This window comes from Equus przewalskii, chromosome 13 (assembly GCF_037783145.1).
Source record: "Equus przewalskii isolate Varuska chromosome 13, EquPr2, whole genome shotgun sequence".
NCBI classification, from domain to species: domain Eukaryota; kingdom Metazoa; phylum Chordata; class Mammalia; order Perissodactyla; family Equidae; genus Equus; species Equus przewalskii.
The window spans coordinates 58,032,665-58,058,536 of NC_091843.1; the positions used below are offsets into that span (position 1 = coordinate 58,032,665).

The 25,872-nt window shown below is 42.0% G+C and overlaps 1 protein-coding gene across 8 annotated transcripts in view; it reads left to right on the top strand.

The window, feature by feature from the left end:
* Window positions 1-25,872, top strand: part of MCC (MCC regulator of WNT signaling pathway) — a 407,992-nt gene that overhangs the window by 276,265 nt on the left and 105,855 nt on the right. For 7 of the 8 annotated variants that reach the window (XM_070571261.1, XM_070571264.1, XM_070571262.1 and 4 more), the window contains one exon: window positions 20,861-20,974. In XM_070571261.1, coding sequence (XP_070427362.1) covers window positions 20,861-20,974 — 114 coding nt within the window. Of the gene's footprint in view, window positions 1-9,231; window positions 9,575-20,860; window positions 20,975-25,872 lie in introns of those variants that run through there. The other variant, XM_070571266.1, reaches the window with a different exon arrangement.

Below are 25,872 nucleotides of genomic sequence, written 5' to 3' on the forward strand. Positions count from 1 at the left end.
ACTGATTGAGGCCATCTTTTTGACTCAGGATGCTTCTCTCTCTACCCACCCCTGTCCTAGGCCATTGTCCTTTAAATGTCCTAAATCTCTCTTAGCATTGGGTCTAGCACTTTTTTTTTTTTAAAGATTGGCACGTGGGCTAACAACTGTTGCCAGTCTTTTTTTTTTTTTCCTGCTTTATCTCCCCCAACCCCCCCGTACACAGTTGTATATCTTAGTTGCACGTCCTTCTAGTTGTGGGATGTGGGATGCGGGATGTGGGATGCCGCCTCGGCATGGCCTGACGAGTGGTGCCATGTCCGCACCCAGGATCTGAACCCTGGGCCGCCGCAGCGTAGCGCGCGAACTTAACCACTCGGCCACGGAGCCAGCCCCTATCACATTTTTTTTTCGTTTAAGATTTTATTTTTCCTTTTTCTCCCCAAAGCCCCCTGGTACATAGTTGTGTATTTTTAGTTGTGAGTCCTAGTTGTGGCATGTGGGACACTGCCTCAGCATGGCTTGATGAGCGGTGCCGTGTCCACGCCCAGGATCCGAACCGGCGAAACCCTGGGCTGTTGAAGCGTGCTAACTTAACCACTTGGCCACAGGGCCGGCGCCTGGGTCTAGCACTTTTTAAAATCGTTTGCTGACCTCTCTACTCCTCCACGGCAATGATTACAATGGTCTTCACTCTACTAAAGTTTCTGTAGTTCTCGAGCGTGAATTCCTAATCTGTTGATTTTAGTTTATCTTACTCTACCCCAGTGTTACCCTCCACTTGCCTTTGCCCTGTGTGTTGCTATTGCAGTAATGCAGGAATGTCTTCATCTTTGGAGTTGGTTATGCCATTAGTCAGAGTTGGGTACCATGGCCTATAAATCCCTTGTACACCTTTTCTCAGTTTACACACACCAAGTGCATTCAGAGTTACAATGCTGTTTTAGCTGTTTTGGGTTAGAGATACTAAAGATAGTCAAGACAAATGTTCTAGATCACTTTGATTTCGTTCATTCAGTAACTATATATGTGTTTGTATTGTACTAGCTGCTAAGAATCAAATACACTAAGGAGCAAAACAGACATGTGTTTGTCCTCAAGGAATTTGAGTCTAGGTTGAAGAGAGCCACTGCGAAGAAAATTACAATTGATCAATGGAATGCCCGTGTTATTAGATGGGGTTCAGTCGTATACGTACTACACTGACTGGAGGGAGAGTAGAGATTCAATGATGTTCTCATCCAAAGCCCTATGAGATTTTTAAAAATCTTCTTAATAATTTTATGTTTATGTGGAAGAATAAACAAGCAGCTAAAATATTTTTGGAAAAGGGGAGATTTTACACTAATGCAACATTAAACATTATAATACTGTAATTTAAAATAATATCAAAAAGGATTTAATTATATGATAATAGCTACATATAAGAATAGTAGAAAAGGTCTAACTATTTCAGTAGTAATAGGACAAATACTAAATAAGAACAACAAAGTTGGATTTGTAGTTTCTGTATACAATGAAATTACAGATGATTGAAGATTTTAAAATGAATATGTTAAAAAAATCACAAAGAAATATAGGTAACTGTTTATCTGATCTGAGTAGAGAAGGACTTTCTAAACAGAAAGCAGAGGGAAAGATCTGTAAAGGAAAAGATTTATGGAGACAACATAAAAATGTAAAATATATAGATGTCAAAAAATGCTATATAAATTAAAAGGTGAACAGCCAACTGGGAAAGCATATTTGCAGTATATATGACAAAAGGTTAATATCTGTAATACACATCAAACTTTAAGAAGTCAACATCCTGTCAAAATGAGCAAAGAACATGAACAGGCAATTAAAAAATAAAGCCATATGTCCAATAAATTTATCAAAAAAGTTTAACCTCAAATAATCAAGGAAATGAAAACTCAAAGTCATCTTGGAACCATGTTAGCAAAAAAATTATTTAAATGATATATGTAGGGTTGTTGGGAGTAAAGCAAAATAGATACTACTGGCAGAAGTATATACTACAATAGGTTTTGTGGACAAGACAATCTCACACTTAGAAGCTTTGGCCAAATAATTTCATTTCCAGGAACTTGTCCTAATGTTCTTCATTGCAGCATTGTACAACAAGGAAAATTGGTTACACATCCAGTAATTGGTTGCTGGTTAAATTATGGTGCATCCAGCACATAGGTAATTATGTTAAGATGGACAGATGGCTATAGATGGAGTCTTCTTTCTTGTAGCCTGGTTTGTTCTGGGTTTTATCAATGTTTAAAAGGTGTCTGGAAAGAGCAAAATCTTATATTTTCCAACCCTACCCCTTTTTATTCAAACAAGGTTACTTAGAAGGGAAAGAGATGTCCATGGAAAGTAAAGATTTCTCAGCTGTGAAGCTGTAGGCAATAGCTGACCACATATAGTGTGAAAGGAAAATTAAGCTTTTTCTGTATCTAAGTGAATTGATAAAGAGGCTCAGTAGCTTTAACAACCTCCGAAACCTTACCTGGGCTGTTCAATCACTTTAGAGAGGTGATTTTGATGCCTGAGATGTTTGCTTGTGTTGTTTTTGGTCACATGGACAGCAGCTGTGCCAGTCAGCTCTGAGTGCTGTCTCATTCTTAAGTGGAACTTGGTCATCAGTATGAAGTCAGGTATCTGGATTGTTTGAGCTGAATTGTGCTCATTTGCTGTGAACTCTCCACTGGTATGTGTCTGTCGTCTTCCACTCTTTGAGTGGAGAAAAGTGTCCTAGTGTTCTCATACAGAATCCTTTCCCTAAATAATAATTCCTTTTTTTTCCCAAAACACCCACAGTGCCTGAAGTCAGTCAACTAGCATTTGGATAGCTTTCCATTTTACTTTTTCTAGGTCAGAAATTCCAGCTGATGGTAGATGGACCCTGGGGGCAGGGAAGGGAGAGCCTTCCTTAGGTGGGGCTTCCTGCAACAGTGTCAGTTACTGCTGAGTTCCAGGACTTCCTGGTGTGATAGGCAGATATCTCTGAAGCTCTCTGTGCCTTGAAACCTCACAATTTCTGGAGAATTCCTTTGCCATAGCTGCTTCTTTTCTTGGAGGCTGCCCAGTAACCACTGTGAAATGATATGGACACAGAGCCGCCAATTACATTTTCTGGGTTAAGGGGGTTTCCACCTTCTGCTTGTCTGTGCATTTTTGCCCTTGTCAGCTAATTGCCAGACTGAAGCTTAATACATTTTGGGGCAGAAATGCAGGCTTATCAGTACCAGAATGATGAAACAGCTCTCTTTTTTGTGCTTCCTCCTCCAGTCTGTGGAGTCAAGAATATGGCTCCCTGTCTGATGGGAAGTTATCTTGTCCGTGCTGTGGGTATGCTCTGCTGAATCTGTCTCAGGAACTTCCTTGTGGACGTTCCCAGTTGTGATTAGATGTTTTGTGCTGAAGGCAGGTATCTGAGTGAACTTCCAGGAACTCCCTGTCTGTGATTCAGTGAGGTCATGGCCAAATGCCCCTGCAAAACAGAAATGGTTCATGAGAGTACCCAGCGTATCTGAAGCCAGAGCATTAGGGCCACTCATACCCAGCACTTCAGCGAAGTCTCAGTTCAGGATGCAGAAATCCCAGGTTTGGGAGCCAAACTCTCACCCTTTACTTTAGGGGACTCTTGTTAGTGTAAAGATACTGAGAATGATTTGGCAATATCTGAATCCCGACCCTCAAGTTTCAAGTCTTGTCCTTAAGGATCAGTGCTCTTTTGTGGGAAAGGCACACGTCAGAGGTGCTTACTTAGACTGTAACTACTGACTGACTCCATTAGCAAAGAGGCTACAGTCCGTAACACGAATTCTTGCCAAACTTTATAAACAGAGGTAAACCTGATAAAGTGTGTTAGAGATGAATTTTAAGGACCCAAGTAGAGGGAGTTACGTATAAAAGTCAGTAAATACCACCTTGAGCTGTATCATCTATCATAACTAACATTTTATAGTGCTTGTAACATACAACAAGCATTAACGTTTCCCCCTCTCCCCAGTACCCCTGGGAGATGGGTAGGGTAGGAATTAGCTTCCACAGAACATATAGGGAAACAGGAGTGGGTGGGGATAGACAGAAGCTGGGCCTTCAGGTACTTTCATTACAGACACACAAAAAAAGCCCCCAAGCTTCCCACCATTTGTGCGGTTCTGGTTTATGAGAAATTTGCAGAAATGTAGCTTCCTGCCTAAGGTAGGAAAATGGTATACTGCCCAATTCTACAAGAGAAGGATGTTTCTGCCATGGAGTAGAAATAAAGTCCATTGAAGGAAAGGAGAAAAAGGTGAAAGAAGTAATGGAACCAAATACACTGTATGGCTCCATTTGTCCCTGTTTAAAAGAAGTAGTTGCTGTAAAGAAAGAAAAAATTAAATTTAGACACCACATTAATTACTTCTTTCCATGAAGACTAGACCTGCCAGTGATCTTGTCCTTTCAAAAGGAAATAATAATACTCATTTGTTTATCTTATTAAAAACTCTAAGACTTTTTTGGGGGTCAGCCCTGTGGCCAAGTGGGTAAAGTCCTGCATGCTCCGCTTTGGTGGCTCAGGTTCACAGGTTTGGATCCCAGGTGTGGGCATGCTTCACTCACCAGCCAAGCTGTAGAGACATCCCACATGCAAAGTAGGGTAAGATTGGCGCAGATGGTAGCTCAGGGCAAATCTTCCTCACCATAAAGAAACAAACAGACAAACAAAAATCCTAAGACTTTTACATTGGAGTTGCGATATGTGTAGTAGCTATAGCTGAGGTGTCATGTACTTGCCATCCCCAGAAGAAAGTACTTTACTTAACCAAAGTGAAGTTGGGCAATGCATAAATGCTGGAGCAGAATAGAAACGTATCATTTATGCCCATCTCCCAAGCAGTGCACTTTGCTGGCCAGTCCCTGAATTGCTTCTTGCTGCCTGAATAGCTGCCATTAAAGAAATGAGGCATTTTGTTTTCCAGACAGCCCTCTGATTGTTCCCTACACTCACACAGGAGTGCCTGGCTGCAGAGCTTTCTATTTTTCTCCCAGGTCATCCCACAGCAGTTCAAGAGGTGACCTGTCACGGGAAAGAGGGCAAGTCGATGCATTTTAAGAAACCCACCCTTATGTCTCCCCGTGGCCAGAATGTGACCTGCACAGAGTTTCTGAACTTGGACATTAACCCCCTTGGCTCTGCACCTGAGCAGTTTGACAGAGTCTGAATGAGAGAATTCTTTTGTGAGAACAACCTCAAGCTGTTTCTCAGTCCACAGCTCAACTCCACACAATTATCTAAGCATGAATGCTCCTCGGTATGCTTGGCTGGGAGGGTGTGGGGGTGGCGTTACTAGAGATGATGCAAGATGCAGGCTTTGACACATTTAAGTGCAGGAGTGGTCCTGAAAGAAGAAGTCGTTCAAAAGACCATTTTTTTTTTTTTTTAATCTGTAATGCTATTTCGTAATTATCTTCTCCTTATTTTCCTTTGTCTTTCTGGGTTTCTTGGTTTCCTTCAGAATTAATGGCATCTCTGTTCTGTTTCCCCTTCCCCCTGTCTTTTGGAGTGACTCCTCCCCCTTCTCCCTTTTCCTTTTCCCTTCTTAGCCACAAAACAGCAAGAGAGATGCAAATCACTGTCTCCTCTTCCCCTCTCCCCAGGGCAGAGGACAGGCATCTGGGGCAGTGGCAATCCCGAGATTTCTATGGTGGGGTGACTGGGGATGCTCTGGGGTGGGGAACTGGGGAGGGAGAGGCAAAGGGGGCTTGTTTGACAGCTCTGTCTGCTTAGCCAACACAATCTTTACATGGATTGATTGCTTCTGTTGGATGCCTGCCGGAGAGCTGGTTCTGGGGGCTGAAGCCTTCCGAAACTGTTGTTCCTGGACTAGCCCGAGTTCAGGAGCTCTTCGCTTTACAGACTTTAAGGGGTAAAATGCAGTATGTGGGATTCACCTTGCCTGACCTTTTGCCCCTGCCCTGCTCTCCCCTCCCCACTTCCAATTTGTTTGCCCTTTTCTCCCCCAACCCCACCCACGAGGAGGGCTCAGTAAAAAAACATCGACACAGCAGAAAACCATGGGTTGCTCTGGCCTGTGCCCACTATTCAAACTTGGAGATTCAGAATTCCATAAACCACAAGATTTTTGTGCACATGGTATATTCTGGAATTTGAATTCACCATAGGCGAAGTCTGCTTTATATTATCATCTTTCATAGCATAGATTTATCATTCTGTATACCCTATTAATGTTTTCCTGTGGAAATCATTTAACTTAAAGGGGATGCTTAATCTTTCTAAGTTTTTTTAAAAGTATGTGAATAACTGCGTTTTTGTCCATACAATACAGTGGGAGAAAGAAATGCAAGTATATTTTTTCAAAAGATTTCGAAGAACAGATCATGTAAAGCACTGGTCTAAATGGATATGAGGGTACTCAACATCTGGAATCTATTAGGAAAAAAGAGCACATTTTCAGCAAAATTTTAACACTCCACATGTTAGTATCAACTCCTTAAGGCTCTCCAGTTGCCATGTTGATGTGAGCCTGAAGAGTGTATAAGCTGCAAATAGGCTTGTTGTGGCATGCCCACAGTTTCATATCACATTAGGTGTGTGAAATGACTAAAGAAAAGTCAGCTAAACCTCGTTGCTTTACAGGGATATTCTCAGGCTCTGTATTTTCCCTGGAAATGGATTTGATATGTTCCCAGTTTTTGTTTGTGAACGTAAGTCTCTTGCCCAAAAGAATGTAATATCTGGAATGAGGTGGGTTAAATTTTTAATTTTTACCATCTTGAGGCAGTAGGCAATTTGTGAATAACTTTGGTTTCTTTCTCAGATGGCAACTGAAAAGGGAAGTTGATAGTTGTCGATCAGGTTTCTCTGCCCCAGGAAGGATTGTTGTAAAAGTCTAACAGGAGTTTAGATCTGTTCCATCGCAAAGGGAAGGTGGTGGTTCTCTACGTTTTTGACTCTAGCCTGTTATTTGGAGGGAGGGTTAGCTATTCTTTTATATACCAATCACTTTAAATAAATATCCAGTTCTAGTGCCGACATTTTCTGGGTCACCCTCAGCCCTGCAGGTGTGTAAATGCCACAGCCCTCGGGCCACAGCGCAGCAGGGAACGAAATACACAGGCCTGTGCTCCTGTAAACGTTGCTCTGTTGGAATCACAGTTGCCAAGATTTTTGAAAACCAGGAACACAAACAAAAGCTTACTTTGAGGTGCCCATGCTTCCCTTGAAATAACCTCTGTTTTTCTTTGCACATGGAGAGAAATCCCCTCCATAATTGCTCTGTGTGTTGACTCACCTTTTTTTTGCCCCAGCGCATCTATTGCTGTAAAATGAGAGAATCGTCAGACTGGAATGAATTTCGAGAGGCTGTAGACTAAACGCCCAGGCAGGACTGCACCCACATTAGCTCAGAGAGATGAGACTCACTCTCATCTCAAAAGGTTTTTGAGAAGAATTCCATAACCCTGGCTGTACCTTCTAAGACATAACAAGCTTCCCTCTCAGGAGAGACTGAGAGCAAACCTGAATGCTCATGCCAAAATGTAAACCCATTATTTCAGGCTGGGCCCGCTGGTGACCACCCTCAGTGTGAGGGCTCATCGGATGCCTGTCAGTTCATGCTAATTTGCCTTCATCCTTCTTGACTCAGAGCTAAATAATCCCATTTCACATTTGTGATATTTTCAGCGAGCCCAGAACTAAGCTCAATATTTTTCATAAGTGATGCCCTGGATTGAGATCGATGGGAAGACTGTCTCACAGAGTCTTTGGATCTTACTATCCTATTTATCCATCTCAGAATGGGGTTTGCACTTAAACTGTATCACCAACACTTTCATAATTGGCATTGCAGAATTTTGACCTCACAGGGCACCTCACTCAGGCCTCTAAGGAGGCTGCATCTGAATATCAGGCAGCTGCCTCACCGTTTTTCCCACTCCTGTATTTACTCCTGTGCCTGATGATTGACAGTGTCAACTTCTTTAGCAGTGAACCTGAGCTTTAATAGTTTGGGTAAATTTTGGTTTTTGTATTGTTGGAGCTCCAGTATTTCTAGCTGCTGCTAGATTTAGGCTTTCCTTTGACATTTTTATCTAGGTTGGAAATGTTTCCTTCCTAAACAGCCTTGGAATCTTAGTTTTTCTGCTCACTGCCCTTCTGCTTTCAGGAAACAAAATAAGGCAGCTTTAGGGGATTTGTGTTTGCATTCTAGTGTTATGTCTACAAGGAGTTAAGAGGAAAGGGGTGTTCAGAGAGGGTGTAGACATTGCAAGAAACTCCAGGAGTAGATGTCACCTCTTTTCCTAAGGAATGAATGAAGGATTAGGTTGGACTTCATGGGCTTGGGGAAATATGCAGCCCCCCCCCCCGCCCCTTTATAACGCACAGGAGGAATGTAGTTTGCAAATGAACCTATGTAATGGGAAGAAAGCAATTCCATATCCAAAAATGTGTGATGAAAGAACACCTTATTGCTATTTGTGATTACCCAAAAGCTCCCCACGTCCCTGAGCAACCAAACTGTCCCTCTGTCACCATCATTCATCTGGGTCCAGAACTCTGCATCGGTGTGTTGGGAGCCATACATAATAGTCTAGAAGATGGTGCCTCCCGACTAGGGGCTCCTTCCACTTAAAGAAAGCTAGAAACAACTGACAATACCTGTGCCCAAAGGAAAGTTTCTTTCATCAGCCCGTGGGTGTGGCCTCCTCTTTATCCTTTCTGCTGCTTCTCTTCCAGGGTTGTTACAGAAGCCCCATGACAGCAGAAGGGTGGAGATGAGCACCGATGTAGGAGACCTGACATTGTCCTTAGCTCCCCTCTCTGCAATCCACAACCCGCCATGTACTTTATTAATTTCAGAGTTAGCCCGTGAAATGAAGGGGACAGGAAAGGGGGCTAAATCAATCTATAAGAAAGTTGTCAAGGCATATGTGATGAAATGTGTTCCTTGTAGGTGTAAGAGAAGAAAAGGAGACTATGTTTATTAAAATAATGCTGAGTTGTTAGGTACCTGTCTGAATTACTATTGTGTTGTGGTTTCTAGAGGCAAAGTGGAAGGGTAGGGTGCCCTTGACGGGCAAGCGGCTCCTTACAAGAAAGGGGCCGGAATGCTGTCAAGCTGGACTCAAATGACAGTGTAACATTCTCGTTTGTGGCTCACTTGCATTGTGTTACAGCTCTCATCTGCAGTTCTCACATCTTGGTGATTTGGCAAGGAATTGTGAAACACTCGCCAGGCCCTGGCCAGGCTAGTGCTGGCAGCTTGGGTGGGGCACACACCTGCTTTGCTGGGTTAATGGCTCAGCTGCAGAAATGGCGTCTTTATGGGTTACTTTGGCCACAGAGTTCACCCTACCCTTCACCTGCACCGTAGCTTCTTCCCTCCAGCGCCACGCATCGTCAAAGCCAGGACACGGGATCTCACCGAAACTCCCTTCTGGTACCAGTGGCTTTTCTAGCCTGTACAGCACTACTGTGAACCATCCGGTGCTGAGCGCCACCCACGTCTGCAATCTTGACTCTTCAGATTCTCTCCCTTGGCCCAAGCCAGATCGTGCAGTCTGAAGAAAGCGTGACGCTGGAACCATGGTAAATGAGATGCAGTAATGGTGAGGGGGATAGGTCAGCTTGAGAGTTTTGGGTTTCAAATACTAGAAAAGCTCAGTGTCTCAGTTTCTTTAGCTGTAATAATAGTGCTTTTCTTGTTGAGTGAGAATTCAGTGAAAACCCGTGTGAGGCAATTAGCATAGTCACTGGCATATAGGAAATGTGCTGGCCGGAATTCGTCTTGTCCTAGGCAGCACTTATCAAAAGGAACGTTGACATCCTGGAGGGGCCACTGGGGGTTGGAGGATCGTTCTGGTGGTAGGATGACTTTAAGAGGGTGTTAATGATACAGTGGATTATTTGGAGAGTTTGAAGTACAGCAGAGAATACTATATTAAACATTGTTTCACATAAGCTATTTTAAGTACATTTACATGTAGAAAAATGACAGATATCTGTGAATGATAGAATCTCTAGGTGGTGGGGGTAAGGATCATCTAAGTTCTTTTGACTGAATTTTCTCATTTTATCCATTCAACAAGTATTGTCTGAGGTTCTATGTGCCAGGCACAGTTCGTTTTGTTCTTTGGCTGTTTCCCCAGTTTCTTGACATGTCTGTCTTCTTGGAACTCATAGTCTCATGGAGGAATCAGTCAACCAAAAAACCTATATGATATTTGTCAGGTAGTAGTAAGTATTGCGAAAAATAAAGAGGAATAAAAGGATAGAAAAGCGGTAGGGGAAAAGGAAAACTTGTTCCACGTGGTTGGTGGGTACAGGTGGAAAGCAACCCGAAAGAATTGAGAGAATGAGGATTACCATGTTAATTGTTAGGTATGTATTTCCCTATTTTGTTAACAACATAATGTATTATGTGTATTGGGCAATTTATTCAACTATTCTTTTTTGGCTTTTGCTATCAAGAACAGATCTTTGTGCATATCTTTGCTTATAGTAAATTCTTTTTACTACTCAGATACGTTCTTATGGAAATTCATTTTGGGGTCACTGTATATGTCCCACTTGGTTGTTGATCGTCCCTCTCTTACCTTGTGATGTGAAGAGTCTGGTCGGGGGGGGGGGGTGGGGGGTGCGCAGGGAGGAGACAGACAGGGCATGAGGCTGCTGCAGTTTCTAGGCTGTTCAGGATTAATGTGTTTGCCTGTTTACCTGCAGGCCCAGCTAAGGTGCAGGGAGTAGCTGATTTAGTTGCACATGTTGAAAGGCAAAGTGTACATTACTGTGATTAATGTGATCTGGGCCTCAGTGTGATGAGTCATTCTGATTGCTTAATCAGGGTCTGTGTAAACAAGGAGATAGGAAAGTAACCCATCACTGCTTTCAAGGCCCAGTTTTATCTTGACACTTTTTAGCAAGCACAAAGCGTGACCTGATGATCACGATAATTAAGATGATAATGGTCATTGTGGCTAACATTCTACCAGGAAGCGTTGTGGTTATTTACCTGCAGTACGTTATTTAATCTTCACAGCTCTATATGGTTGGGTATCGTTCCCATTTTACAGAATGTATAAACTGAGGCTTGGAAAATTTTAACAACTTAACCAAAGCTGAACTGCTACTCAGGTCTGGGGGTTTTATTTGTTTTTGTTCTGTAATAAAGCCTGTGTCTTTAATCACTTAACTGTTTTTCCCCATCATTTTCTCTGCCTCTACTCCCTCTCCCATTTTCCTCCTTTCCTGGGAACAAGATGATCCTGGCTGGGACTAGTATTGGCTGGGTTAAGTGATTTGGAAGGGAGAGATGATTCAGACCTTTTGTTCTATTTAAACACCCTGTTCCCTGAAGCAATCAGCAGGGCCCCGACGGGGGGAACACTGAGCAGATTTGAAACGCTTCTCTCCTTCCCTTTCTGGGGCTTTGGATTAGGGGTACCAGGGAGTGGTAAGTGGCCCACCAGTCAGCAGCCCCACTGTGAGGGAGAAGTCAGGGCTTCACTGTGCCTTCACTGAACTGGGAGCTTGTTGATGGCATCAAGCAATTTAAAGTGATTTTCTTTAAATGAAATAGTGCATTTTAAGGTATCTTTTGAAAGTTGGGAATGCATTTAAAAATGATTGTATTGAATATTTCAATAGTCGACATCTTGGCTGTCTCTTGTACTTTAATGAAAAGTCTGGAAGCTTGTGTTTTGTAAACACGTAAAGTCCCTATGTATGTAAGTGTGTGTTACTACATGTATATGTGTATAAGTGTGTATCTGTATATGTGAACACACAAATGCTCAAATCTAAATCTTCAGTTTTTTTCCCAAAGGAAAAACATTGTCCTCAATCCAGTAAAAACTAAGGTCCTTCCAAAGCACTGCAACTATGGCTGCAAAAATACGTTGGCCTTCCCTGCTCTGCGGAGTTTATTGACTGTTTCACCATTAAAGGTACTTGGTTTCTCTGGAATGGGGAATTCGATACCTGCTAAAGTGGATCAATATAAAAATTTATGAGCAATGCAGGCCTTGTCAGGGAGCTCTTTTACTCCTGTTCACGTAATTCTCTGGGAGTTTCTGCCTCAGGAATCCCATCAGTATTTAGCGCACGCTGAAATAGCATGTCCTCTGATTAGCAGGATTTAATTGTCGCATCTTCATCTCCTTCGTGATGTGTCATTAGGATGCAGCCCACCTTGAAATTTAAGTAGGTGCTCCAGTTTATTGCGATGTCTTTATTTTATCTGTGTTTCTTTCCAAATGTCTGTATACACGTCTAATTTTGATTTCCTTTGAAAATAAAATAACACTACAAAAAGTAAGAATTTATCTGTTAGTGGGAAATACTGACTTATTTTTACTAGCAACTATTATAATATTTATATTAAATTTTTAAAAAATGTATGTAATAGTCTACTGTTTAGATTTTTTCTTTTTAAAGATCTGTCAGTTAAAATAACCTTTCCTCCTCTGTACTGTTTGGTTAGCATAATTAAGGGCTTTTTCACCTCCACTGCAATATTTTCCTCTTTAACATTCCTTCATAAGGTATGGAAATAGCTACAGATTAATTTTTCTCTGATAACTTCCTGGGTCTGATGTCAGCTGAATGGATTTCTGTTTCTCAACATGTTGGAAGTTTTAAAGAATTAATACCTGTTCCCCCAAGCTAATTTAGCAATTCTGTTTCCCTCTTTTATAAAAGTGCACTCTGCCTGAGACCTTATCTTCTCAGCAGTTCCGTGGGTATCTGTGAGGATCTCAGAAGTGCTGTGATATTCTATTGCAGAGCATGAGGCCTGGTGTTTAGGAACCAGGCTCTGGGGTTAGACAGACGTGGGCTTTCATTCAAGCTCTGTCGCTTACTAGTGTGACAGCCTACTGAACTTCTCAGCCTCAATTCCTACCTCTTCAAACTGAGTTTAACAACAGTACCTATTTCATAAGGCTATGTGAAGGATTATAGAGAAAATGCGTGTTACATGCTTAATATAGCAGCTAGCACATAGTAAGCACCCACATGTTAGCTGATGTTATTTCTAGTAAAAATTATGTGACTCATTTTTAAGGAGCGTATGTTTGCAGATAGGGTGGGATTAAGGGTCATCTTCAAAGCTGGAATAGTCAGTCTCAGACACCTCCTCTTCTTGAGAGCCATCTCCCCAGCCATTTATTTGAGGCAAGGAAAGGGTTGCTTAAGGTGGGTGCTAGGGCTGACGGTGTGGCTGCCTTCATGGTTAGTCCCTGGGCCCTGCTTTGTGGTTTGGAACCATCGCCTATGTCAGGCACCCTTGCATGGCGTCAGTTTTCTTGTGTGGATGGTATTCTGGTGCTACCGTGTTTAAGGGCCTTAGAATGCTGTTTTCAACAACTGAATTTCAACGGAGGTTTAAGAAGTAAGTCAGGGGCCACTGACCTCTCAATGAAATCATCAGGCAAAATGAGAGATGAAAAGCTTCGCTTTCTGGGTTAATCTGGGGCAGCAGAAGTGATCTGCATGCAGTGGGCAATCTTGTAGATGATATTTAATGAGTTTTAAGTTTCAAGGCTATGAACAGCCTTTCTTGAAATACTGCACAGCAGGTGCCCCTAGCTGGAATTCTAGCAGTAACAGGAATGTTCCAGTCCTGGAAGCCACAACACAGGCCCGATTGTGTCCATCTGGCAGGGAACGCTACCCCTTTGCCAGGGATTTTGTTCTGGATGTGTCTGAATTAGAGCCTGAGTGTGGGCAGTCTTGGGGAGGCAGCTGAATGAGGCTGCCTTCTTGTGTGCAGATGTCCAAGGACAGGGCTGAGGTGCACACGTTATTCACCAGCTCCTGGATTGCCATGTGGGAGAGTAGGAAGCCTCTGGACGGGGAAGGAGGAATTCGGAATTTGATGAGCCTTGTTTCTCTGGGTCTGTTTCGTGTCTTTACAACGAGGGAATTGGACTAGACATTCTTGAATTCCCTCGCCGGTGGTAAGATGATGTGCGATTCTGAGTGCTCTTTCAATTTCTAGGGGAAAGATCTTGCTGATCTGTTCTGTATATAGGGAAGCTTCTTTGTATGTTCTGTATATAGGGAAGCCTCGGCAGATCCTTTCTGGGACCAGTGGGCAAGTAAAGTATGGAAAACCTCAAGCACAGAACTCAGGGTGGGGCTGTCAGGTACTCACCCTTCTGAAGAGGATGAAAAAGCACAGGAAGTGAGAGTCCCTCAAGTTCACACCGAGGTGCGCTGCCCACCAGCCCCAAGCTTCATTGCTGCTACTAGAGGGGTGCCCTGCCACCCCCCCCCATACCCCCCATCCATGGAGATTGTGACCCTGCTTCTCCCCAAGTCCCTGCCTCTGTCAAGGCACGTGTCTGACCTCCCACCCCACATTCCCCCTCTCGCCACATACGTGCACAAGCATACACACATGCACGCATGTATGTGCATCCCACAAGTAAGGGAGAACAGTGGCATATTGAGATGGAAGTGCCAGCGAGGGACATGGCAGAGAAGATGAGGACATAGAGTGTCTGTGTGGTATCATCTCTTCTGCTCTTTCTTAGTTTTCTGCCCTCGGGCTGATTTCCTGTTCCTCCTCTGTGCCTTGGTTTCCTCATTTGTCAGAAGGAAGTAATAACAGCTGTCTCACAGCGTTGTGGTGAGGATTAAATGAGATACTGCAGGAAGTGTGCTTAGCCCACGCACCTGGTACCCATTAAACATTCAGCAAACGGTAACTGTTAATATTATGACTCCTATTATTACTGTCGAATTGCCTGGAATTCTCAAAATATTCCCAGAGGCTGGCATTGGGGTTTTGACACTCCTGTCTTCTGCGGGACTCTGCAGCTGACTGAGTTAGGTACAGCGCAGAAAGCACGTGGTGCAGAACCTGCCAAGAGTATGGGTTCAGTAAAGTTTAGTTGCACTCGTTTCTTCTTCTTTAATGAAGAGAACAGTTCATGACATGAAAGAACAGTTCACCATTGTCATCACCCAAGCATAAGCAAAAACTGTGTAGACCTTGTGTCTGGAGGACAAGTGGCTCAGTTAGAAAGATAGGATGGTAATTCCCATCACCTCTTAGTGGGAAGGAAATAGAGGTACCCTGGCAGGGAACGGCACAACTTACAGGAGCACCCCGGGGATCCAGACCAAGTAAAGGAGAAAGAGAACAAGCACAGTTTGTCCTGGATGAGCTTACCTGCCAACCAAGCAGGGAAGGCCAGCTCAGCCATGCATCAGCGCCCTGTGGTACCTGTGTCTGGATGGAGACTCTAAGGATGAACTCATTCCTCTGTCTCAGGTGTGGCTGTGAAAGTGTTTGGTCTTGTGGAAGACAATGCTGTTAAAGAGCAGACTAAAGTCCCAGAAAGATGAGTAAAATAGTGGAGTTAGAGTTTGACAACCTAGATTCAGATCCCGGATCCCCCTCACCAACCATGGTCCTTGGGAAAAGTACTTGTCCCCGAGCAAACTGGGAATCACAGCTTCCCTGTAGGCCACAGAGCTGTGGTGTGATGGCAAAGATCCAATGGGATGACGGGAGAGTGCAGACATGTGTTGGTTGTTTTTATTGCCAGCTGTAGCAAGATAGAGAAGCACCTTACAACTCTAAGTACACCGTGATGTTCCTAGGGGCTCGTCAGTCATTGGGCTTCTAGATTAAAAGGGCGTCTTAAGAAATGCAAAGCCCTTTGTCTCACAGCTAATGTGTAACAGGAGAGACATCTGTCCACTTAGCCCAGGAGGAACCACAGGGAGAGGCCGTCTCCAATGCACTGCTCGCTTCTCACCTAGGCCCCGGGCGGCTGTACACCTTATCTGTCAGAGGCTAAGAGAGCCTGTCATTAGAGCAAGTTGAACTGTGAAATATTAGTCAAGTAATGTTTCATCAAAAAATAACAACCATTTTGACAGTTATCTTGCAGCCAGATTTCCAGGTGGTTTAGTTTTGTTTGGAAACACTGTAAAATGAATGTGAAGCAGGGCTCGGAAGAGCCTAGGGAATTAGTGCCTTTTATCTCCAGAAATACGAGGCATGTACATATGTATCTCCTTCATGCACTAGACTCAGATGTGTATAGGAAGTGTCAAGGTCTCATCTCAGCTTTGCTCAGGCCTCAGGTTAAATTTCACAGAGAACTAAGAGCTTTGGCAGTCAGCTCCTTAAAAGAAGCCTTAGGACTTCAGCAGAATCCAGCAAAGCAGCTATGGTTTCTCAGTCCTGTGCCGATACCCACGAGAAAGTAAGCTTCTCCAAAACAGGACTGTGTTACTTACTCATCTGAATGTCCCTCTCCCTTCCTTTGATGGTGCTTTGTCTGATAAGGTTGGTGGCTTAGAACTTGGCTGGGAAAGGAGAAATGCACATTTGTTGACTGTTTATCTGGTTCCAGACACTGTGCTGGTCAATTTATGGAAATGGTCTTATTTTGTCTTTACAACAGCCCTAGAACAAAACGATTAAATAAACTGTCCAAAGACAACCCACCAACAAGTGGCATAAATGCGATTTGTACCCACTTTTATCTGATTCTTTATAATTTAGGATTAGATCAGCTTCATTTGCCAGAGTACCTCAGTGTAACAGTGGTCTGTCCAACAGAGGTCTGTTTCTTGCTGTTCTGTTACAGAAGTCTGGAATTAGCAGTCCAAAGCTCTTAGGGTGGCTCTACAAAGTTGTTAGGGACTAAAGCACCTTTTGGCTCCCTGGAGTGTAGACTTCTTTATGAAGCAAGATGACTGCTGGAGCTCCATCCATCACATTAGTGTTCCAAGCAGCAAGGATGGAGAAAGAGAAGAAGAGTGTGACCTCTCTCAAAAAGATTTTCCCAGAACTCCCACATAATATTTCTGCTTACGTCTCATTGGACAGAACTTTGTCACATGACTACACCTAGCTCCAACTGCAAAGGAGGCTGGGAACTGGCATGACTTAGCTGAGCAGTAATATGACCAGCTGAAAAATCAGGATCTTGTTCCTGAGCATGAAAAGAAAAATGTGTTGGGGAAGAGACTAGCACAGATTCCAAACGTCATATGTTTTCTTTCCCTTTGGTTAGTGAAACGTCTTTTAATGGTACTTCAGAGTTCATATGTGTGGACCTCTGACTCAAGTTAGAGGCCATTTCAGAAACCAAGATGTAAGTAAAGAGATTCCCCAAAATGGTATAAATGTAGTTTCCCTGTTATAGATATTTGACAATTATGGTTGCTTTGGTAAATTTTCTTTCCAGGATTTAAACCCACTGTCACTCCTTTTAAAAATTACCCAGAAGGACCTCTATACTTCTTATTTTTTAATGCTTGCCTTGACACTATGTAGGTTCCTGCATAATTCTTGTAGCATTGTTCACAAAGTCTCTAGCTTTTTAATTTGCAGGGATATCACCAAGTCTGCCAGAACGTGGGGGTGAAACTTGAAAAGAAGGGAGGTCAAGGGGCTGGCCCGGTGGCATAGTGATTAAGTTTGTGTGCTCTGCTTCAGTGGCCTGGGCTTCACGGCTTCGGATCCCAGACGTGGACCTACATACTGCTCATCAAATCATGCTATGGAAGCATCTCACATACCAAATAGAGGAAGGTTGGCACAGATGTTAGATTAGGGACAATCTTCCTCAAGCAAAAGGAGGAAGATTGGCAATAGATGTTAGCTCGGGGCCAGTCTTCCTCACCAAAGAAAAAAGAAGGGAGGTTGAGTCAGCTTTTGATTATTGATAAGGTGGGACAAGGAGAGCTGCTGAACTGAAATTCACAGGGAATGTCCACTCCTTCTAATGGGAACTTAACTCATCTCATCTCAGCTTTCAGGTGGTGAGGGAGCGGTCTGCCAGCCCAATTCTAAACAACACATCTTGCAACTTGCGGGCAAATTTCTCTCCCCACTCCACCTCCCACCCTGTGTAGATAGCTTCTGCTGAGTAATTGTCAGTAACGTTAAGGAACATGTGGATATTCTACCTCATTTTTTAAGTTTTACCTTCTATCAGAAGAGCTGGTGGACAGAGAAAGAAGATGCAGCAAGGAAGGAAAATAACCCTTTACAGTTTTTATGCTATAGCCTACCTGTGCAGAAAACCCAATCATAACTCCTTTCTTTCTTTAATACAAAACTTTCTTTAAAAAAAAAAGAAAAAACAACTTATTAAACAAAAAGTATCCAAAAAAAAGTTTGGAACCACCCAGAGGCCACTACTAAAATGTTAGAATGCTATCTTTCCAGGTTTTTTTCTGTTATATTTTCATTACTTTTATAATCAGAGGGAAACATTTTATGTAAAATTTTCATCCATGTAAAAAAACTGAAACACACTGTCACATACATTGTGTAGTGAGGAAAGGGCACAGGTGGCCTTGGTTCTGGTGCTGAGCTACCCATGGGACCTGGAGTAAGCAAGTTAGTCTCTGGGTTTCAGATCCTCACCTGCAGATGTGGAAGTGGGAGATGTCAAGTACAAAGGGCCCTTTCCTCGCTCAAACATCTGTGATTGTGACACATGAGAAGTCTGCAGAATTTATGTGGGATCACAGAGCTGGCGTCTAGTGCAGATGTTTCTTAATTTGGAGTTCATGGATAGATTCCAGAGTGTGTCATCACCATAATTAGGTGGAACACATGCATAAATCCCAAATTTATAGTCTTCTCTAGGAGAAGGGTCCTTCACATTCATGAGATTCGTAAGGAATCTGTGACCCAAGGAAGGTTAAGAACAACTGGTCTATTCTCATTTTATAGATAAGCATCTTCCATCCAGGGGAGTGAAGGGACTTGCCCCAAATGCATATCCTACAGATCTTCATGGCCATCTGGAGAGCTAGTAGGCCAGCAGGTGTTATCGGCTCCAAGCCCAGAGCTCTCCCCTTAGCAATGACCCATCCTGGACTCCCTCTGCCGTGCACTATGATGGAAATAACTATGCTGCGTGTCTCCCCATTGGGCCCAGTTCATGAAGTCAGCGTGGAGTATATAGCCTCCTCTGTCAGCTTTTCCCCCAACCCCTTCTGGCAGCCCTTTTCCCCAGAAGTAGGAGGGGAGATGTGTGAGAGAGGAAGCAAGTCTAGGCTCACACGGCTGGGATCCTTGTTTCCACTCCAATATTTCCTGAAGAACATTTCAGCACTGCATGTATTTTATCCTTCTCGCCAGAGGAGAGGTGGTGAATGTTCCCCCAAGACTTGATGTAAGAGTATAACAGGCCACAGTGTCTAACACTGAAGGAAAATCCTCAGATTGACAGTTCAGAGATGGAGGGGGCAACCCAGCTGTCTAAGGCGGTGAATTTGTGTCCCTCTCCACCATACTAGAAGCAGAACAACCTCAAAAAGATTGTACAATGGGACCACTGTGGTATTTGTGCTGAGAATTCATCACACAAAACCTTGTATCTGAAACTCAAAGTGACCTTTTCTGAGCAGACCTAGCCCTACATGAGAAGGCAAATACCGCCAGATTGCTTGACATTTCCTTTTTTAAATTTCAAGCATTCTTGATTTTACTTCGTCTATTGATCTGTTGGTTTGCAGCCCCAATGCAATTAAGTGAAGTCACATTCATTGCTGTTATAGTCCAACATAAAAAACTGCTTTGAAACCCCAGTCCCTGCCCTTTATCTCCTTCTCCCTTACTCACCCCCTGTCCTCAAGCCTACCAGCCAACATGCAGTGTGGAGGGGCAGGTCCCAGAAAAGAGCATTTTTCTAACCCTGGAATTAAAATCTTCAAAGTTGAATGATGTTTCGTTGTACTGTGTCCATCTTTAAAGATCAGATTTATTTGCTCACTCCTAACTTTAAATCCCTCTTGGCAGAAGCTACAAAAAAAAAAAAAAAAACCTATAAAAAGGGAGGGTTGGTTCTGATTCTAATCACTCACCCAAATGTAATGTGGAATTCAACTAGGGCATTGTCTGAGCTTCACCTGGAATTCACAGTGAAGACATGAGAAGTAGTGACTCAGAGGGCAAAGGAGGCTGGAAGGTGGTGTTGCTCTGGGATCAGCGCATTGAACACATCTTAGAGTCCCATCCTTCCAACCAGAAATTGTGTATTTGGGTAGGTGTGCGTGTAGCTGAAGCTCAATGTTCAGAACTTGAAAGTTAAGCAGGTTGAGATCCCGGAAGTGTATGTTACCCCTTGTTAATCTGTTGAAGAACATTATTTCTAGCTGCAGTTAACCTGAGAGAGTTGAGAAAGATATCTGGATACCTTCCTGGTTTGTCTTTTCAGAGAATAATTTATCAGAGTTCTGGTTCTGTTCCTGCAAGATGACTTGTTAGCACAGAAGCAGCAGGTCAGTCTAGTCTGTCTGGGGACAATGAGGAAGGAAGAGCTGGCAAGAAAATAAATGGGCCAACTTTAAGAGGAGACTGTCTGAAAATAGGAGCTTTCCTTTTTTTTTTTTTTTTTGCTAATACTCAGTCCTTTGGTTTGTCTGAACACACGGCGATATGGGTGATTGAATTGCAAAAAATTGAATTGCCCTATTCAACTTTCTTATTTTCCAGAGGTAAAAGCTAATTCAGTTCTGCCTTTTCCTTGCTTCTTTGTTGAGAATCAGGCAGCCCCACACCAGCTCTTAATCTCATCCTTACTTAGTAACTCAGTAGAAACCCTCGGAATGAGGAGCTTTGCTCTCTGTTCTGAGTGGCCCATCCACAATTAGGTCCTACTGCATACATAACAGTTTTCTCCCTGTTACATTTAGGGTGACCATATAACCTAGCTTGCCTGAAGGCACCTGATTTATGTCCATTGTCTCCTGAGATTAATAGCATCTAAAGTGTCCCGTTTTGGATGATACATTTTTTATATGATTACACTAATTACAAGGAATGAAGGGAAGGAAATGAGTTTCTGCTGAAGGGTCTAACCTTGTGCTCCTTTCTTTCTGTCACCGCAGCTTCATTTGGCAGCCCTGGCATCACTCAAGGGAGATATAGTAGAGCTCAATAAACGTCTGCAGCAAACAGAACGGGAACGGGACCTTCTGGAAAAGAAATTGGCCAAGGCACAGGTAAAGGATCTGGAGATTTTTAAAAAACTTATTTTTAAAATTTTAAGATAAAACATAGATGTAGAAATTCCCACAAAACAAATTACAGCTTAATGAGCAAACATTCTCATAACCACTGTCCACGTCAAGAAATAGAATTTGCCACTCATCCCAGAAGTCCCTCCTCATGTCCCATCCCAATGGCACTTTTCCCTCCCACCAAGTGACCACTACCATGAGTTTTATAGTTATGTTTCCTGAAATGTTTCTTTACTGTTTGTCACCAAAGTGTGTATGTTCCTAGACAGTTGAGTTTAGTCCTGCCCATTTAAAAACTATGTGTTTCATTTGACTCTCTTAATCTCCAGGTTTTCCCTCCATTCCTTGTTTGCTTTATAGTTAATCTGTTAAAAGCTGGCTATTTGACCGATAGAGTGTCCCAGAGTCTGGTTGTTGCTGATTGCACATTCATGGTGCAGTTCAACATGTTCCTCTGTCCCCTGTGTTTCCTGCAAAATGGCGGCTGGGTCCAGAGGCTCAGTCAGATGCATGTCCAGTCCCTTTGGTAAGACAGTAGAGGGTATCTGTTTTTTCACTGGGAGGCACATAGTGTCTGGTTGGTTCTCTTTTTATGATATTAGCATCTCTTGATACTCAGTGCCTCGGTACATTAATTCATTAGGATTTATAAACTCATGGTATTTTCGTTCTGCCATTTCTTTCTCAGTTATTAATAGGAATGTTTTCATAGAGATATTTCCTATCATTTACTATTTGTTGAAAAAGTGGTGTAGTTCATAGAGGAAAAGCAGAATAAACTTCATTCTTTCCATTTAACATTTTTCAAGATAATTGATTCCCTGTGATCCTCTGAAAATGCCCATTTTTTTAAGTATTATTATGAACTTATGGATTTAAATATGTTTGAGTTTCAATCCATTATAATTATTTTCTTTATAGAAGCTCCAATTATACTATCTTTGACCAGTGAGAACCTCTTCAAGTTGGCTCCTGAGTCTTTTTGACATTTGCCTGGTGGTTATTCCAGGTTCATCTAGTGCATTTCTTGCCCTAAACCTGGAATTAACCATTCTCCAAGTGGCCCTGGTTTCTCTCAGCAGGAAATGGTATATCAAAACCATAATTTGCGTGCTAAGGATGTTTATTGCTTCTTGTTGGTTATTGTTTTTAGGCCTCTTTTATGGACAGAGCCAAGAAATTATTTCTTTACTTACTTATTTACCTACGTGTGTATGTATGCATTTTAAGATAAAAATACCTTAGGAGTTAATATTTATCCATCCAATTCAAATTCAGACTATAGAGTGTTTTTACTTAGCTTCTTGTGTATTTTATCTGTATCTCTTTTCACATTGAGTGCTGGTTCTTAAGATTACAGAGGATGATAGAATATTTCATAGTTACTCATCTGCTTCATCTATTATATACAGTCTCAGAAAAATAACATTAATGCTACCATAAATATAGTTGCTGAGAAGAATTTTTAAAAATTTTTCTTTTTTTGTATTATACTGTCCTCATTCCCTCAACTTTTTGCTCTTGTACTGTATCCATATTGCCTGACCACCCAGCCATTTCATCTTATGCTCTCTCCTTTTTATTCCTCCTTTTGTCTTCTACAGGTAACTATATATTTAATGTTTACCATATGGTCCTTATGTCAGTGTCCCTCCATTGACTGATTGATTGCCTGATTGATTGCTTGAAGCTTGTTTCCTAGTAGATTCCTCAGGCAGGACTCATGGGAATAATGTTCACCAAGTTCTTGCTTGTTAATAGACGTGTGTCTGTGCCCTTCATACTTGAACGGCATTTTTGCTGGATATAAAACCCTTGGCTCATTTTTTTCTTTACTTAAATATATTTCTTTATTCTATTTTGGGCTAGAATATTATAGTTGATAATAATACAACTTTCTTTCCCTCAGAAGACACTTACTCTAGATATCCATAACGTTTTTCTTTCTTTTTTTTAAAACAATTTCACTAGAATAACTCTTAGTCATTTTGGTTTGATATTCTCAGGTTTGCTGTGTATCCTTTTAATTAAATTCCTAAATCTTTTTTTTTAATTTCAGGGAAGTTTTTTAAAATCATAAGTGTTATATTAGTTTTGTTCCCTTGCTTTGATTTTCTTCTTCAAGGATGGTTAGTGTTTGTATGTTAGATCTTCTTTGCCAGTCTTCAGTATCTGTTGCTATCTCAACTCCTTTATATCTCTCCCTTGTTACTTTGGCTTTCCTGTTCTCCATCTTCTGTTTCTCTTAGGGTTTATATGTTGTATTTAGTCCCACTTCTATGCCTTCTAGTTTAGTATTCATTTCTGAAATGCATTTTTATTTTATTTCTAATTCTTTTCTGTGTTCTGTCACCTCACTTCTGAGTCTTTCTAATTCTGAATTATGTTCTTTCATGTCTTATGTCATTTTACTTCCTTAAGATCTTTTGCCTTATTTTCAAAGAGTAGGCTATTTTGGGGGGCTTTTCTCTTTTTTTTTTTTTCCGGTCTATTGTGTAGCAAGCTTTCATAGTTTATAGGGATATTATTCTGCTCCTTTTTTCTTCTTTCTTTCGTATGGAATTTGACCTCAGTACTTATTTGTTTTTCATTTGTGTATGAAAATAGTTTCTTTGAATTCTTAGGAGGCAGAGTTTTAGATGGTTTTTTACGTTCATAGAGCTTACTCTTGTGTTGTTTTCAGGTGGTCAAAAAATATGACAACCTGCTTTCCCCCACTTCCTGGCTCTGTTTCCCTCCCCTACTTCTATCTGGATCTATTCTTTATCTCTATTATCCCCATCGTGTTCAATTTTGATCCTACTCCCAGCAGTTTCTCCTCCTGCGTTTTATGCCTTGGTGATTCATGTCTGAGACTTTACCAGATTGTGGAAGAGCAAGTTCATGTGAAAATTTATGCTGAGTGGCTTTAGTAAGTTTTACCAGCTCTCTAAATATTACAGAGCTATGGTTAAACTAAAATGTAAAATGTAACTGGTGGTTGTGTTCATCATAGATAATCAAAAAGAGATTCAACATCTGTTGAGTTATTATTAATGGTGACACTGGAACTAGCTGAATAAAAGAAGATTCATTACTATGGTCATAAGATCAACCTGTAAGTAGTGTTTTGAGAATAGTGATAGGAAGGGAAGAGCTGATCCGTGGAGCCCAATATCAATATGATGGGGAAGACAAAGTATTTCTCTATTAGTTTTCTATTTGTTACATGGTTTTCTATGTAACAAATTGCCACAAACTTTCTGGCTTAAAACAACACACATTTGTTATCTCAGTTTCTGTGCAGCAGGAGCCCAAGCATGGCTTAGCTGGGTCCTCTGCAAGTGTCCAGTCAAGGTATTGGCCAGAGCTGAATGCTCATCTGGAGGCTCAAGTAGGGAAGAACCCACTTACAAGCTCACTGAAGTCTTGGCGGAATTTATTTCCTTGTGTTTGTAGGACTCATGGCAGCTGGCCTCCTTGAAGCCAGCAATGAAGAGATTCTAGAATAAGTCTGCTGATAAGACAGAGTCTTATATAATGTAATGTAATTATGGGAGTGACATCCCATCACCTTTGCCACATTGTACTGCATAGAAGCCAGTCACAGGTCCCACCCAGACTCAGTAAGAGTGTATCACACAAAGGCTGTATCGTACAAGAGACTGTGTCACACAAGGAGACACAGGGATCACAGGGGCACCTTAGAATGTGTCCATCACAGCTTCCTGGGGGATTTGATTAATAACACCACCATTAGCTTATACCAATAGTGACAATCACATTTCTTTAGCTCTGTTTTGTGCCAGGCAGTATGCCAAACATTCCACATGCTTTATCTTACCGCGTCTCATAAAGACCGCTGATGTAGGTCTTCCCCATTTTACAAATGGGGAGATTGAGGCCTAGGGATTTCAATATCTTGCCCAAGATTATGTAGCTAGAAAGTATAGGAGACAGAATTTGAATCCAGGTTCATGGAAATTCATAGCTGTATTGTCTGTTAAGTGGTATTGTTATCGTGTATTATCTGCTAAGCTGCCCGGGCTCCCCTTAGCATCCAGAGAGGATCTGGAAGGGAGTGGGGGCGTGGGACACACGTTAGTTTGGTTTAAACATTCCTACCCTCCCAAATGAAACAGGTGTATAGACAAACGCATGCATTTGCACCAACATTCAATGGCCTCGTGGGGAACAGCCTTGTGGGGAACCGGCAAAGATCGTGTATAGTACTGATTTGATGTTTCCAGCATGTTTGCTATTAGTCCCGACAATTATTTTAAATTAACTTACTGCATTTTTAACTCCTGCAGAAGGAGATATTTCAAACAAGTTTATGAGCCCCTTTGAAATCAGTCAGTAGTAATATGGAACTCTTTCTATTTCTAAGACCTCTATCTTTGGAAAACAAGCCTCTTGAATTTTGTACCTCTTAGCTTTTAGGAAGAAAACATACACAGTTTTCATTAAATGTAGGAGTGTTTTCTCTTTCTCTTGTTTTATGAGATATTTGAGGATGTAGTTAGGATACATTCTCTGTTAGGATCCCCTCCCCCTCATTCCTTTTCCGTTTGTTTTTCCTTTTCTTCCATGGTAAACTGCTCTAGCTGTTTTGCTCCTCAGTGGCATTTCCATTTGTGCTTGGCCTCTTTGTTTAATTGGCTCGGTTCCCCCCCAACCTTCTCCTTAGGGGAATCTGAGCAACAACTTAGAATGAGGATGGAAATACCCTGAGTAGTATTACTTGCGAGGAATTCAATGTGATCCTGAGAAAGTAACAGTTCTTCTTAGCATATTTTAAAAGGGAGTGGTACTGAGCCCCTTCACAGGAGGGTTGAGAGGGTTAACAAATTAATGATGGCATTGCATTTTTCAAGAATGGAGTTCATAATGCTCTTAGG